The 16,540-nt window shown below is 36.4% G+C and overlaps 1 protein-coding gene across 5 annotated transcripts in view; it reads right to left on the reverse strand.

Moving 5' to 3' along the window:
• Positions 1–16,540, reverse strand: part of NCBP1 (nuclear cap binding protein subunit 1) — a 43,037-nt gene that overhangs the window by 16,849 nt on the left and 9,648 nt on the right. For 2 of the 5 annotated variants that reach the window (XM_023760358.1, XM_006096494.3), the window contains exons 3-11: positions 15,928–16,028; positions 13,619–13,775; positions 12,775–12,882; positions 12,214–12,335; positions 10,951–11,020; positions 10,245–10,460; positions 5,919–6,016; positions 4,559–4,622; positions 858–968 (exon numbers count right to left, since the gene is read on the reverse strand). In XM_023760358.1, coding sequence (XP_023616126.1) covers positions 858–968; positions 4,559–4,622; positions 5,919–6,016; positions 10,245–10,460; positions 10,951–11,020; positions 12,214–12,335; positions 12,775–12,882; positions 13,619–13,775; positions 15,928–16,028 — 1,047 coding nt within the window. Of the gene's footprint in view, positions 1–857; positions 969–4,558; positions 4,623–5,918; positions 6,017–10,244; positions 10,461–10,950; positions 11,021–12,213; positions 12,336–12,774; positions 12,883–13,618; positions 13,776–15,898; positions 16,029–16,540 lie in introns of those variants that run through there. The other 3 variants (XM_014462408.2, XM_023760359.1, XM_023760360.1) reach the window with 3 other exon arrangements.

Here is a 16,540-nt window from a genome sequence, read left to right on the forward strand (position 1 = left end):
AATGTACAAATTTGACCTGTATACACCCATAAAAATCAAGATAATGAAAACTTATAAAATTTCTCCATGCTCCTTTGTAATCCATTCTCCCTTCTCCCCACCCCTACCCATTCTCCCAAGCAAATATGGGGTTATCACTAGATCACTTTGCATTTTCTAGAATTTTGTGTAAATGGAATCACATAGTATAAATTATTTGGATTTTTTTTTAAATCCTTACACAAGGACATGTTCCCATTGATTTTAGAAAGAAAAGTGTGTTTGGGGGAGGGGGGGAGGGAAAGTTAGAGGGGAGTGAGAAGGGGAGGAGAGACATTGAGAGAGAGAAACATTAACTACCTCCCGAATTCACCCTAACCTGAAACTTAGGTAGGTGCCCTCACAGCAAATCAAATCCACAACCCTCTGGTGCTTGGGATGAAGCTCCAACCAACCGAGCCACCCACTTAGGGCTGTTTGGTTGGTGGTTTTTACTCAGCAGAATTATTTTATAATTGATTCATGTTATTGCAGGCATCAAAAACTCATTTTTTATTATGTAGTATTCCACTGTATAGACATAACAAAATTTGTTAATCTACTCATATACTGATGAGTATTTGGACTTTCAGTTTGAGGCTATTACCAATTAAGTTTCTATGAACATTAATGCCTAAGTCTTTGTATAGACTTGTGCTTCCATTTCTCTTGGATAAATACCTGAGTGGAATGGCTAAACTGCATGGTACACATATGTTTAACTTAAAAAAAAAGTCAAACTGTTTTCATGAAGTGATTTAAACCTACAAGCAGAAATATTTAGTAATCTTTTAAAGCTAGGCCAACAAGAGTAAGTTTAAAAACAAAGGAAAGGATACAACTTGGGGTAGAGAGCCAGGCTGAAGTTTGCACAGTTCAATGAGAAGTGTTGTGTACATCACATCAATGTGAGGGGGTGCTGGAAGTTGAAACAGCTCTGCAAAGATCACCTACAAAAGAATCAGGAGTCAGAACCAATTCAACGGCTATCTATGCACGTCTACTATTAGAAATACCTCACTATTCTAAACATAAACTCTAACTCCATGACATTTATAATGAGAGAAGAATCACTTTTTTTTGGTTAATCCTCACCCGAGGATATTTTTTCCATTGTTTTTTAGAGGGGGGGGAGGGAGGAAGAGAGAGAAACATCGATGTGAGAGAGACACATTGATTGGTTGCCTCCCACATGCATCTCGGGCCGGGAACCAAACCTGCAACCCAGGTGCTCGGGCCGACCCTCTAACCACTGAGCACAATGGCCAGGACAATACAATAAATCCTCAATTTTGCAGATCTTGATTTAACAGACTTTGAATTTAATGGATAAAATTTCTCGTCTATATGTCAGATGTGAAAATTAACACCCTGTTAATTTAAAAATGCTTTTAACCAAGATATGCTTATATTAAATGAACAGGGTTTTTGTTTGTTATTAGTTTATGGTTATTATTTTTTTAAATATGGTTTTCATTCATTTCAGAAAGAGGGAGATAGGAACATCAAACATGAGAGAGAATCATCAATTGGCTGTCTCCTGCACACCCCCATACTGGGGATTGAGCCCAAAACCCAGGCATGTGCCCTGACAGGGAATTGAATCAAGGACCTCCTGGTTCTGAGCCATACCAGCCGGGCTAATTCATGGTTATTTATAACAAATTTTAGCATATAGACCATATGTTGGAAAAACACTACAGTAATTTTACTGACATAAATAGTATATATCTACAACTATAATCTACGTATTTAAAACCAAGAATCACCGCTTGTAAACAATGTTCTGCAAATGTATGTGATCACACCACAGTGCTCAAGGTAACTGGTTCTGTTGTCCTGGGGTGTAACTTTCTGCAGCAGTTTTTGTTTTGTTTTTTAAATATATTTTATTGATTTTTTACAGAGAGGAAGGGAGAGGGATAGAGAGCCAGAAACATCGATGAGAGAGAAACATCGATCAGCTGCCGCCTGCACACCTCCTACTGGGGATGTGCCCGCAACCAAGGTACATGCCCTTGACCGGAATCGAACCTGGGACCTTTCAGTCCACAGGCTGATGCTCTATCCACTGAGCCAAACCGGTCAGGGCTCTGCAGCAGTTTTAACTTGCGCTGGCTGATGTCTAGTAGTGCCCAGCCATGTGCATGCTTGCACTTACTAGAACTATTTAGTATAAATTTAAAATTACAGTACACATATAGAAAACTTTTCTGTGAAATTAAAATTTTCATACATAATTTTAATTACACAAACATGTCTATAGAAGTAAAAACAGGCAAACTAATTTGTCAATTTTTAAGATATCTATCTATCTATCTATCTATCTATATATATATTGATTTCAGAGAGGAAGGGAGAGGGAGAAATAGAAACATCAATGATGAGATAGAATAATTGATCTACTGCCTCCTGTGTGCCCACACTAGAGATTGAGTCCATAACCCAGGCATGTGACCTGAATGGGAACAGAACCGTGACCTCCTGGTTCATGGGTCAACGCTCATCCACTGAGCTACACAGGCCAGGCTAATTTGGGGGGAAAATTTTTTAAAAAAATATATTTTTATTGATTTCAGAGAGGAAGGGAGAGGGAGAGAAAGAGATAGAAACATCAACGATGAGAGAGAATCATTGATCAGTTGCCTCCTGCAAGTCCCCTCCTGGGGATCATGACCACAACCTGGGCATGTGCCCTTGATGGGAACTGAACCCACGACCCTTTAATCCGTTGACTGATGCTCTATCCACTGAGCCAAACCAAAATTTTGTCAAATTTTTAACGTACACATTTGGAAAACCTATTTTATTGTATAACAGACTTTCAGCTTTAATGGACACCCCCTCACCCAAATTAGTCCATTATACCAAGGTTTTACTATATTAATGCTTATTTGATAATCCCAGAGAACCATGTAATTGAATTCCACCTCTGGAAGTATAGGAGTTGATTTACTGAGGCACTTATCTATCAATTTTATTCTAACAAATGAAGTAGTAAAAACTCTTATGAGACTGAGGATGCAGACAGACAATAGTCAAGTCATTCCACTCTGCTACTTGAAACTGGTGCCCACAAACCTTTTTGACAATCCAGGAATTATTTGCCATGCCACTTGTTCAGAAACTTGTTTCCACCCTCCCTTGTGTGGACCTACCAAGAATTCTAAAGCCTGATCTGCATCCCTTCCTCTGCCTCCCGTCTCCACACTTCCATATGTACTTCATTCTGACTTTCTACACATTTTGCACATTTTAACATACGACATATTTTGCACTTCAAATGACATGTCAGTGAATCAAATTCAGGGCATAAGCTTACTCTCAAATTCTCTAAAAGCTGGACAGCTGCTAAGAAAGCACACAAGTGCAGTATAAATAAAAAGTGAATCATAAATAATACATCGTAAGTATGCTCATGAGTATTTTAACTTAAAGGAGTATGTAACTAACAGTTTGACCCATGTGTCAAGTGAAAACACTTTTTCAGGACCTAAATCTCACAAGGTGTTCACATACACTACTAATATCATCTTTCTGTATGACTTAATATGGAATCAAAGCATTATTCATTCTTCCAAAACAGGGGTCCTCAAACTACGGCCCGTGGGCCACATGCAAATACAAATATTGTATTTGTTCCCGTTTTGTTTTTTTTTACTTCAAAATAAGATATGTGCAGTGTGCATAGGAATTTGTTCAGTTTTTTTTTTTTAACTATAGTCCGGCCCTCCAACGGTCTGAGGGACAGTGAACTGGCCCCCTGTTTAAAAAGTTTGAGGACCCCTGTTCCAAAACAATTGGCTCTTTTTTAATAAGAGTTTTGGTTCCCTCCCTCCCTTCCTTCCTAATATGTTTTTATTGATTTCAGAGAGGAAGGGAGAGGGGAGAGATAGAAACGTCAATGATGACAGAGAATCACTGATTGGCTGCCTTCTGCACACCCCCCTAGTGGGGACTGAGCCCACAACCCAGGTATATGTCCTTGACCTGAATCAAACCTGGGGCCCTTCAGTCCACAAGCCAACGCTCTATCCACTGAGCCAAACCAGCTAGGCAACAATTGGCTCTACTGATTTCTAAGAATAGAGATTCATATTTAACCCTACACCTTGTGATACGGCAAATAATATTCTAGTTGGATGTATACTACTAAGAGGCCGGATAAACAGTTAAAAATAGATTATCTGCTAAAAGTAATACAATACTGTCAAGTATTAAAGCCACTTATATATCTGCTAAGTGGACAATGTATTGACAGAGCTAGAGTAACTTATATTATCCATGACAACTATTCACGAATGAAGATATACTATATAAATAATTTATAGTCAACTCAAAATTCCATTTGATTATTGGTTTCAACCTCCTCTTTTTCTGTACTAACATGGCTAACAGAGCAATTTCCTCGCTCCTCTGTTAACTTTCAATACCTGACAAAGTAGCAAGAAAAAAAACAATCAACCAAGAGTAGATTAATACTTTCAAGTCAACAGAAAGATTATGAAACTCAGAAACAAGCTCCATGTGGCATGCATACCTCAACTATATGGTAGTTCAAGGGGATCTTGTTCTTCCCTGGATAGCTCACCAGTTGTGCGGCACTGTAAAAGGTATAATTTAAGTTCAGTAAGTATACAAGATACATGAACAATCAAATAGTTTCAAAGCAGTTACTTAGATGAAAGGAAATCTGTAGGGAGCAGCTACAGCGGTTCTCAACCTGTGGGTCGCGACCCCTTTGGGGGTCGAACGACCCTTTCACAGGGGTCGCCTAAGACCATCGGAAAACACATATATAATTACATATTGTTTTTGTGATTAATCACTATGCTTTAATTATGTTCAATTTGTAACAATGAAATTGGGGGTCACCACAACATGAGGAACTGTATTAAAGGGTCGCAGCATTAGGAAGGTTGAGAACCACTGGGCTATAGGGTTAAGCCTCGGACTGACCTGTTGGCAAAGCCACAAACAAGTCCCAGCTTAGAGGGCACAGCCCTCTTAGCATAATTAGGCTTGACTTTATGAAGCTCCCTAGATCTTAATCTGGGTAGCTAATGGGCTGTGGGAGGTGTAGCAAGTGCTGCCAAAACAAGTGAAACTCACAAGAACACTAACTATGGTGACTACTACCTTGTTTACCTCTGGCTATAAAATAAAGGCTCAGCTTGCAGTCTGGATCTCTCTCTGTGGCCTCAGCTAGACCCAGCTTATTCTCTTTGTCTTTTTTTCATCCTTCACCGCCCCCCCTCAGGCTTGCCGAACCCTTGGCTGAGCTGGCTCAGCACAGAAATCTTTTCTGGAATCTTCTAGATTTCAGTTACTTCACTGCAGCACAAATTATTTTGTCTATCACAAGAAAATTTTTTAATGTATCCAAAACTCCTTGAAAGGTCAGGAGTTTAGGTAACAATACTAAGGAAGTATATTCAATATACTAACTTAAAAAGTTTTAATATGGCAGGCCACTCCCAAAAGACTATGTTCCTTTCCACCTTAAAATCTAAACCAAACTTTCCAAGGTTTAAGAAAATAGTAAAAGCAAACTTTTCCCAAGCTAAATGTCTAAATGCTAGAAAACACAGCAAAACCATTAGTATTCATTTATCCCCATAATATTCACACCAAAAATATTGTCATTCAAATTATTATGTCCATAGCATATTACAAATGTCCACACAAAAAAGCTGGCATCATATGCATTATTATAAAGCACTATAGCACTATAAAGCACTCAGAAAAGTACTATTTTGAGAAAGCAAAGTAGATTGGTCTTAGCAAGACAGGGTGTCAGGAGATTTTTTTTATACTCTTAACATATATTTTTGCTCTTCTCAACTTATCAAAATTGCTACATTTTCTCCACTTTAAAAGTAACATGAAGAGAACCCTACCAAGTATTTCTTTCCTTCCAGTGGGACTTAATGATGCAGTGAAGATTCTCTTCTATCACAAATCTTTCCACAGAATGACTCCCTGGCATTACAGGACCCTGGAAAGAAAATCAAATGTATATACTACAGACCTAAAAAAGATATTTTCTTTCATTTATTCAACAAATATTTGAGAGCTTATGTTTGATACTATATTGAGGACTGGGAATAAAAGTTAGAAAGTGTGAAAGCTCTGTATTTTCAGCAAATGTCATCATCGTATTCACTTACATCTACAACAGAATGAGTGTCAGCTGCAATATTTCTTCTATACATCTGACACCACACTATCATAGCCCACCTCAATTCTTACGTAACAAAATAATTGTTGTACGCCCTGGCCGGCTTGGCTCAGGGGATAGAGCGTCAGCCTGCGGACTGAGGGGTCCCGGGTTCGATTCCGGCCAAGGGCACATGCCTGGGTTGCGGGCTCCATCCCCAGTGGGGGGTGTGCAGGAGGCAGCCGATCAATGATTCTCTCTCATCATTGATGTTTCTCTCTCTCTCTCCCTCTCTTCCTCTGTGAAATCAATAAAGAAATATATTTAAAAAAATAATAATTGTTGTACATCATTAGCTCTATACTGTTTGATTTATTATTTTAAACCATAAAGGTGGATTACTTCCATAATAAACATGGAGGGAAAATTTTATTTAAAATACCATATAGACATAACAAAATCATGTATGCATTGTAAGATAGCCACATTATATTGTTTTTAAAAAGGTTAAAAAACTATGTACATATTGTTTAAATTTTTATAAAAGTACATGCATAACAAATAGGTTCAAAGAGTTTATTATTTACTATTATAGACTCTTAATCTCTATAATATATATTTTTTTTACATAAACTTTTCTTTCCCCCAAAGGCCAGAACAAAAACACCCAAATTCTCTTCCTTTTGAGAACAGTTCTTTCGTATTTTATGCTCTTCTGGGCACATTAAAGAGACAACATCAATTAAGTGTAAACAGTACAGGCAAAACAAATTCTGAGGTCCCATTCCAGTTCCCCTTGCACAAATAAATACTGAATCACAAAGATTCCAGCAGTCTTAAATGTAAATTAGACTTTCAATTAGACATACTAAATTAAACCATTACATAATGCTGGCCAAAAGCATTTTACTATATATGTAATACTAGAGGCCCGATGCACAAAATTCGTGCAAGAGTAGCCTTTAGCAGCCCTGGCTTCCTCGGCCCTCACAGCTCTGGCTTCGTCCAGAAGGTTGTCTGGATGGTTGTTCTGCTGTTCGGCCGTTTGGTCGACTTGCATATTACGTTTTTATTATTAAAGACTAGAGGCCCAATGCATGAAATTCGTGCAAGGGGCTCAGCCCTCGCAGCCCCAGCTTTATCCAGAAGGTCATCCAGAAGGACATCTGGAAGGTCGTTTGGCTGTCTGGTCTAATTAGCATATTACCCTTTTATTATTATAGACTAGAGGCCCAATGCACGAAATTCCTGCAAGAGTAGGCCTTCCTTCCCCTAGCTGCCAACACCAGCTTCCCTCTGGCACCTGGGACCTGGGCTTCCCTCGCAGCCCCGGCTTCATCCGGAAGGATGTCTGGTCTAATTAGCATATTATGCTTTTATTATTATAGATTATTATAGATAGGCAAAGTGGGTTGCAAACTGGTAACTTCAAAAACATAACCAATTATCTGACAACTTTTTACTCCGAGTTTGATTTTACATATTTCAAATTTTCACCGGTCATTAGCCATTTATGGTAGGAGAAAGAAAATTCAAGTTTGACCTTAGGTGGTAATACTGGTTCATATGCCAATGGTTCTCAACTGGGGCAATTTTGCCCCTAAGAAGACATCTGGCAATGGCTGGAGACATTTTTGGTTGTCACAATTGGCATTTAGCCACTAAATGCTACTAGTAATTAGAAGGTAGGGGCCAGGGATGCTGCTAAGCATCCTACAATTCACAGGACAGAGCCCCACAACAAAGAATTATCTAGCCCAGTTGAGTTGAGCCTGAGAAATTCTGATCTATGCTGACTGGGATACACTAAGCCAGCGATTTTTAACCTTTTTTGTCTCATGGCACATATAATTAATTATTAAAATTCTGCAGCACACCAAAAAGTATATTTTTTGGCTGATCTGACAAAAAATTTTAAGAGTTATAATTTAGTTTAATTCACACTAGACCAGTGATGGCGAACCTATGACACGCGTGTCACAGGTGAGACGCAAACTCATTTTTCTGGTTGATTTTTCTGTTAAATGGCATTTATATATATAAAATAAATATCAAAAATATACATCTTTGTTTTACTATGATTGCAAATAGCAAAAAATTTCTATATGTGACACGGCACCAGAGTTAAGTTAGGGTTTTTCAAAATGCTGACACACCGAGCTCAAAAGGTTTGCCATCACTGCACTAAACAGCTACTATTGTGTTGGCTATTGTCATTTTTTAAATTTGACAATCCAAGGGGAAAAAGGTCAGTGCTCATGACTAGTCAGGTAATGCGTATTTTAAAAATGCTTGTGGTGCACTGGTTGAAAATCATGCACTAAGCAACAGGTATGGTACTTCAGCCACTTGAGTTTTTTATTTTTTTATTTTATTGATTTTTTACAGAGAGGAAGGGAGAGGGATAGAGAGTTAGAAACATCCATGAGAGAAAAACATCCATTAGCTGCCTCCTGCACACTCCCCACTGGGGATGCGCCTGCAACCAAGGTACATGCCCTTGACCAGAATCGAACCTGGGACCCTTGAGTCCGCAGGCTGATGCTCTATCCACTGAGCCAAACCAGTTAGGGCAAGCCACTTGAGTTTTTAGTACGAATCTAGTAATAACTGTGCCCGTGGCTTGGATATTAAAGTTCAAATGCAGAAGTATAAAATAATTAAAGCATAGACACAATGTAAATTTTCATACTAAATGTCAATATTAAAAGTATACATTTTCTTAATTGCTCAAGTATAATGGTTGCCAACAACTTGACATCATAATAAAAAATACATATGTTTCAAACTATAAAGTCAGCTTATACTGACCGTCAGGGTTTTTTAATTATTTTTTAAAAAGTGTAGGGATTAGAGAAAGATGAATGATCTTTAAAACTGGGTATTTTTCTTGAAAAATAGTCTTATTAAAAATAATAGTTAGTGCCCCAGCCAGGTGGCTCAATTGATTGGAGCATCATCCTGTATATCAAAAAGGTAGTGAGTTGATTCCCAGTCAGGCCACATACTTAGGTTGCAGATTCAATCCCTGGTCGGGCTATGTATGGGAGGCAATCGATCGATGTCACTCTCTCTCCCTTCCCCTCACTCTAAAATCAATAAACATATCCTTGGGTGAGGATTTTTAAAAAAGAGGAAATAACAGATAAAATTATTGAGCGTTCATAATTTTTAAAAAAAATATATTTTATTGGTTTTTTACAGAGAGGAAGGGAGAGGGATAGAGAGTTAGAAACATCAATGAGAGAGAAACATCGATCAGCTGCCTCCTGCACACCTCCCACTGGGGATGTGCCCGCAACCAAGGTACATGCCCTTGACCGGAATCGAACCTGGGACCTTTCAGTTCGCAGGCCGATGCTCCATCCACTGAGCCAAACCGGTTAGGGCTGAGCGTTCATAATTTATTGCATTCTGTTCTATGCATGTTATGTTTATTAATAACTTAATCCTCTTACAACTTTATTTAACACTACTATTATTATTCCGTTAGGAAACTGAGATAAAGTGGTAACTAACTCATCTAAGATCACACAGCTAGGATATGACTAAACCAGGACTGAAACACAAACCAATCTGGTTCTCAAACTTACTCTCTTTTTTTAATCCTCACCCAAGGACATGTTTTTTTATTGATTTTTAGAGAGGAAGGGAGAGAGAGAAACATCTATGTGAGAGAAAAACATCGACTGGTTGCCACCCGTAATGCCGACCAGGGATTGAACTCGAAACTTGGGCACGTGCCCTAATCAGAATCAAACCTGTAGCCTTTTTTGGGTACAGGGACAATGCTTCAACCAACTGAGCTACCTGGCCAGGGCTCAAATTTACTCTCTTAAATTGCACACTGTGCTGTCTCTTAATCTATATAGACATGCTAAATATAATTTCTTGCATAATGAAGTGATAACATTCATTGAATTAAACTATTAACTTCATTGCTATATACCCTCTTAGATAATAAACTCAAATTTAAAATGTATCACAGGCATAATTCAAATACGATTAAGCCATAAATACAATGCAACACAGGCCCTTTGACAGGAACTTTTAATTGGTCACATACCTCAGGATCATCCGTGTAATCAAACATTCTGAAGATGACCCTTGGCATTGGGTACACTGAATCCTCAGTGTGAGGAGGTGGTGTAAAAGGAGGCAAATTGTGCTGCAATGCTTCACACAGGATGCTGTCAAAGGCAAGATAAGGTCTTAGGATGTGCCGCTCCTGCCAGCGATCCTTTTTCAATTTCTGAATCTGGGCCCACAGGCAATCTAAATACTAAAGACATTAATTTTTAATAATTAATATATATTTGGAGGCTAGAAGAAATAACATGTTCAGTAGACAAAACCAAAAATCACTACTTCTAAAATATAGGGTACAGAGAAGTAAGCTAATTTTCAATTAAATATAGTACAAAGGAATGGTGCTGTTTTTGTTTTAATGATGTTATAAAGTCACTATCTGTCTGAAGCTGTTACCCCTTACGTTCTTCAAATTGGGCATTTAAGAAAAGAAAAAAAAAGAAGTCAACTCTATGATACTTGCAATTCTCCAGAACAGGCAATGATTCAATAATGTTTCAATTACATTCTAACATTTATTAAATATCTACTATATGCCTAGGGCTATGAGGAGGTGGGCCCCTGATAGGAAATGTGGAAACCTAGCTAAGGTATATAAATGGAATGACCTGAATAATCACAGAGATAAAAATCTACTCAAGAGCTGACTGTGCCTATATCTCAAGAGACTGAAATTAATTTACCTCTTCTTGTGGATGTGGTTTGTCAGCAGTCCACACTTGTAACATGGGCACATGAGTCTTTTGGCGTCTTCTAAAGATAAAATGAAAATCTATTATTTAGGTTTTTAAAAACATGGAAAGATGTTCAGTTGCAATGCCATTTCTAAGAATTCATGTCTCCCACAAATATATTTGCAGATGTATACAAAGACATTTGTACAAGGATATTCATTGAAACGTTTGTTCATAATGCAAGAGACTGGAATTAACCTAAATATCTCCAACTTGTAACTAGTTAAAGAAATTATGGCACATTAAAAGAGTGGAATATTATACAACTATTAAGAAGAATGAGGTAGAGCTATATGTGTTTATGCAAAAAATCCCAAGTTATATTAAAGGGTGGGGAAACAAGTAAAGAACAGTGTGCATATTGGACGACCATATAGATAAAAAGGGGAGAAGGACATATACCAGCACTCAAATGCTAGAATATTCATACATTTTAGTTTTTATTCTTTGGCAAACATCCACATTTTTTAAGAAGACCAGTACAACTTTTCAAACATATAAAAACATTTTCAAAATCTGACATTTAAAGGCAGCTTAATATGATAAAAAAGCAGATTTCTATCTTTAGACTTCTTTTAGCTTTATTTGTAACCAACTAAGTAGATATTAACAATATCCAAAGAAATATCTATGAATAGACAGAAAATGAAACTTGTAACAAACATATTTTGAAAAACGTAAGGGGCACAAAGCAAGTACCTACCTACCAAGTAATAAAGCCTAAGTTTACTAATAAGTCCTATTATTAGTATTAAAGGCTAAGGACCACTGTTATAAGGACTTGGTTTAGGATTTACCTACCTAAAATGCCTACATTGTACTATTGCACATTGTAGTATGTTCTCCACTGTGAAATCAATTAATAGTAAAGATGTCCAAACCTCTAAAATATTGAGTCAGTAGGTCTGGGGGCTGGGTTTAGAGCATATTCAAGTACCACAGGTAATTCTTAGGCACATTAGTATCTGGAACCACTGTGTTAAGATGTTTTATGCTTTTGCAATATGTACAAGAGTAGCTTAAAAGCAGCTATGTTACCAACTCGTTTGCTCCAACGAAGTTTACAACAGTAGGGGTATGAGATTACCTAGAGAAAGCTTTAGGAAACGCCACAGCTTATTTTTGAGAAATGCCAGATAACACATAAAACATTTATGCTATCAGGAAGATATTGTTTACTTAAACAAAGAGAACTATGAATTGTGCCCTTACTTAAGATAGCTTTCGGTGTTGGCAAAGATGCGGTCCATCTCTGCATCTTTCTTCTCATACAATTCCTTTCCAACCCAGGGCAAAGATGACAGAAATGCGTACACATACCAATCCCGTCGCACCTAAAGAATTTTTTTAAAAGGTAAGTTTAAAATATGTGCTAGTTAATTTTCATTCATATTGTATTCTTGAATGAAATTCCGTGAAAGCTATTTAACAGGACTTAAGACATCTGTCTCATTCAGAGCATTTCTAGACATTTTAGTTTTACTAGACAGAATCATTTAACATAAGAGGTCATAAGAACCTATCAGAATACTAGTTGACTTAACTTTTAGATATTAAGAATTTATAGCATGATAATCTATTATCTGTTTTTTTAAGTAAATTATTTTTACTTTGAGAGGTTAAAATGAAAACCACTGACAGCTTCAATTGGTATGTACATTTTTTAAATTAAAAAAATGAGCTATAAGCATTAAAAACATTATTTTAAAAGGGTTACCAGTCAAAAATTCCTGGTACTATATGGACAAAACTCAACATACGGAGTTTTCTTACCTGAGGTACATCCTCTTCCTGAGTTACGCTTACAAAATTTTCAAACATAGCAACCATTGATGGGGCTGCAATGACGTGACAATTCACAAGATCAGATAAAAAACGAACCTGTTGGAGGAAACAATTTCTACTAAATTGAAATGTCCCTTATAATAATTACAAAACAAACTTGGAAGGTGCAAGCCACAGGTCTGAAAAACTCGAGCCCAAGGGCCTAATCTAGTCTGTTTTTATGTATGTTTTTTTGTTTCTTTCATAGCCTATGGACTAAGAATAACTTTTACATATTTAAATGCTTGAAAAAGATCCAAAACAATACTTTGACTTATATAAATTATATAAAATTAAATTTCAGTATCCACAAGTAAATGTTTACTGAACACAGTCATACTCATGTGTTTACATATTGTGTATGGTTGCTTCTGTGCTACAATAGCAGAGCTGAGTAATTGTGACTGAGATCTTATGAAGGACAGGAATCTGTGCATTTATAGGTTTCCATTCTATACTAATACTAAGAACCTAGACTGTGATATTCTAGCTTCTTCAATGATAATCTTTTTTATTTCGCTGTGGTGCTGCAAAAACCAACAGATGTAAAGAATCCCATATTACAGAGAGAAGAACTAGGATTAAGAAACCATTGGACTTGGTAATGAACTCTGTGGTACCTTTAATGAGAATAGTTTCAAAAGAGCAGTTATTGTGATGAGCGTGGAACTGTATTTCAAGAGAAAGGACGAATTATTTGATTGTAGTTCACCTCCATCCCTGTCTTAATATACCAAAAACAAATAAACAAAAAACACCCCCCCCCCAAAAAAAAAACACCTATAAAACTTACCAAATACACAGCTTCATTATAATTGTTTGCTTTCAAAGATTCTTTAAGTTGACGAATCATGGCTTCTACAAATTCTCCACCAAAGTTGTAATTCCTGGCATTCAGCAATCCAACTAATGTTGTATAAATTGTCAACTTCTCAGGTAACAGACGTGCACTGATTTGAAAACCCAGTACAAGAAGAAAACCCCAAAATAAGCATTATGTTAAGTTGCTGGATTTTGTATTACATAAACCTTTTATCATTTTATGAACTTGGAAACAGGATTACTTCTGGCCGTTTTCAAAACTACTTCAGAAAAGGCATAAATATTGAGAAGAGTTGCTGACATGGCCCCTATAATTTTTCATTTTAATTCTAATTAGTTAATCCAAGAGTTAAAAAAGTAATGCACTAGAATTATGAAGTTACCAAACAGAAAAAATATGTAACCAGTTTTTAGTCCAACATTTTTAGTGGAACTGAATAGCAATTCCATACAAAACAGTTTTCATGGTAAAATACCTGGGAAATACCAGGTCAAACAAGTTTCTTTAATGCAGAATCATTAAGGGGGAGATTCAGCATTTCTAAACTTAGCTAACCAAATGACATAAGATCAGAATTCCATTTTTAGAAACACTATTCAGAACTAAAACTAGTTTCAATCAAGCTTCTGTTAAATTATTGAATTATTGAAATTTTAAAATGGTACTCTGATATAGGAAAGTTCTTTATATCCCAGTTTGTTTTCTCCAAGTGTGTTAATTTTCATTAAAGTTATTTGAAAAGAAGAGGATTACAATAATAAATTAGGAAAAAGCAAATGTTACTTCCTAATTTAGGCAGCCTTTAGAAATTAGCTAAAAAAGAAAAGCAAATAGGAACTCATGATCATTCAGATTCTCATCTATTTTATTCTGTTTTTCTAAGGTACCTAGCAGAGAAGGGCAATTTAGGTTAAGAAAAAAAAAAAAATCCTTCCATTGATAGTAATCCCTGCACTCCTAAAAAGGTCATGACTCATCTGAGTCTAAGCATAAATCTACTCCATTCTAACAAATGCTTGCAAAACAGAAGACATCTTATGGGTAACTATAGCAAACTGATTTTTCTTAGTTTCTTAGTCCAAGAACATACCTTCCTAAATACTAACCGGATTCCTTTGAAAAATTATAATTGAAATTATTTTTACTTTATGAGAGGTTAAATGAAAAACACTGACAGCTTCAATTTGTATGTACATTTTTAAAAAATATACTTTTATTGATTTCAGAGAGGAAGGAAGAGGGAGAGAGAAACATCAATGATGAGAGAGAATCATTGATTGGCTGCTTCCTGCATGTCCCCTGCAGGGGATCGAACCTGCAACCCGGGCATGTGCCCTTGACCAGAATCGAACCTGGGACCCTTCAGTCCACAAGCTGACACTCTATCCACTGAGCTAAACCAGCTAGGGCTGTATATACATTTTTTAAATTAAAAAAAAAAAAAGAGCTTTAAGCATTAAAAACATTTTAAAATAACTGAAATGACAACTTATAAATCACCTTCATAATTCAAGAATACCTAGATAATTTATAATCTATAATAATAAAAGCATAATATGCTAATTAGACTGGATGTCCTTCCGGAGGTCCTTCCAGACCAAGCCACGGTAGGTGGAGTCAGAGGCAGAGGCAGAGTTCGTGCATCGGGCCTCTAGTTTCATACAAAGTACAAAGATCCCCTTAATCCAGAAGTCATAGCTACTACTTTCAAGGCATGCAATTCACTCTATTTGAGAGCTGAGAAATTCTAGGTTGCTAATTCCACCACTAAGACAGACTGTTTCATGATTCCACGTTAGACTTTTCTCACTTTAATTTCCTCACAAATTAAATGCTGATACTTGTTCTAGCTAATCTAACTCAGAAAGATGATGCCTAATAATACTTCAAAAGCTTCTCAGGCTTCCAAGAATTACTTTAATTCTCAAATTTGTTTGGTAAAATTCAAGTTAAATTCTATTATATGTATTTAAATGTACATGCTTAAAAGAAAATCTCTAAATGTGAAAGTATCTACTTTCTCACTTAAATAAAGTCAACTCAAATGATTCTCAGGTTGCAAGAAACGAAACATAAGGAAAATGCTCAATTTTAGTTCTATCTATTTCTGAAAAAAAGAGTTAACCAAAGGGCCACAGGTCATTTCATTTGTACAAATTCCCCAATAGAAGGAAAACTGATCACATACAGAACATAAACACATTTTTTAACATTTCCCAAAGCATTTAAGAGTAGATAATACATTATCACCTGGATTCATAAATCTTTTGCATACATACACTGTACAAAGAAGCCGTAAGATCTTGCTCTTGTAGTTAGGAATGTCAGCTTCCAAAACACCAGCCAAGCCTTCTAGGTTGCTCTCCAAAGAGCAGGCACTCTGTGGAGGACAGCATATTACAAATCTGTCAAGTACTTAGCAAGTAGTAAGTTAAAATTTTCTAGATGATCATAAAAAAAGTTAAAGTCTTACACACACAAGGCACTAAGACAGGTTTAATATAAATCAATTCAGGTAGTTACTGTTTTTTAGAAATCCATGAAAAGTGAATGAGTGAAAATTTAAAAGTAAGCAGTCTAAGACAGCAGAATATTAGAAATGAGGACATCACAGCTCTATTCTCTCTCTCTAATTCACTTACTATATAACACTGGGTAAATTACCAGGATTTATTTGGCTCTTCATTTATAAACTGAGAGACTATTCCCTAAAACATCTTGTGACTCATATTCTATGAAAAGTGCTAAAAACATTTATTCTCAATTATCTGCATCCCAATGTTTTTGATGCGCATACTCTGAGATACAGAGGCATGGCAATACAAGCTGTGCCTAAAACAGACCATCAAAGCTTTCAGCTGATAAAATTAATCAAAGTACTGTCAACTACAA

The sequence above is a fragment of the Myotis lucifugus genome, unplaced genomic scaffold (assembly GCF_000147115.1).
Source record: "Myotis lucifugus unplaced genomic scaffold, Myoluc2.0 scaffold_180, whole genome shotgun sequence".
Lineage (NCBI taxonomy): Eukaryota > Metazoa > Chordata > Mammalia > Chiroptera > Vespertilionidae > Myotis > Myotis lucifugus.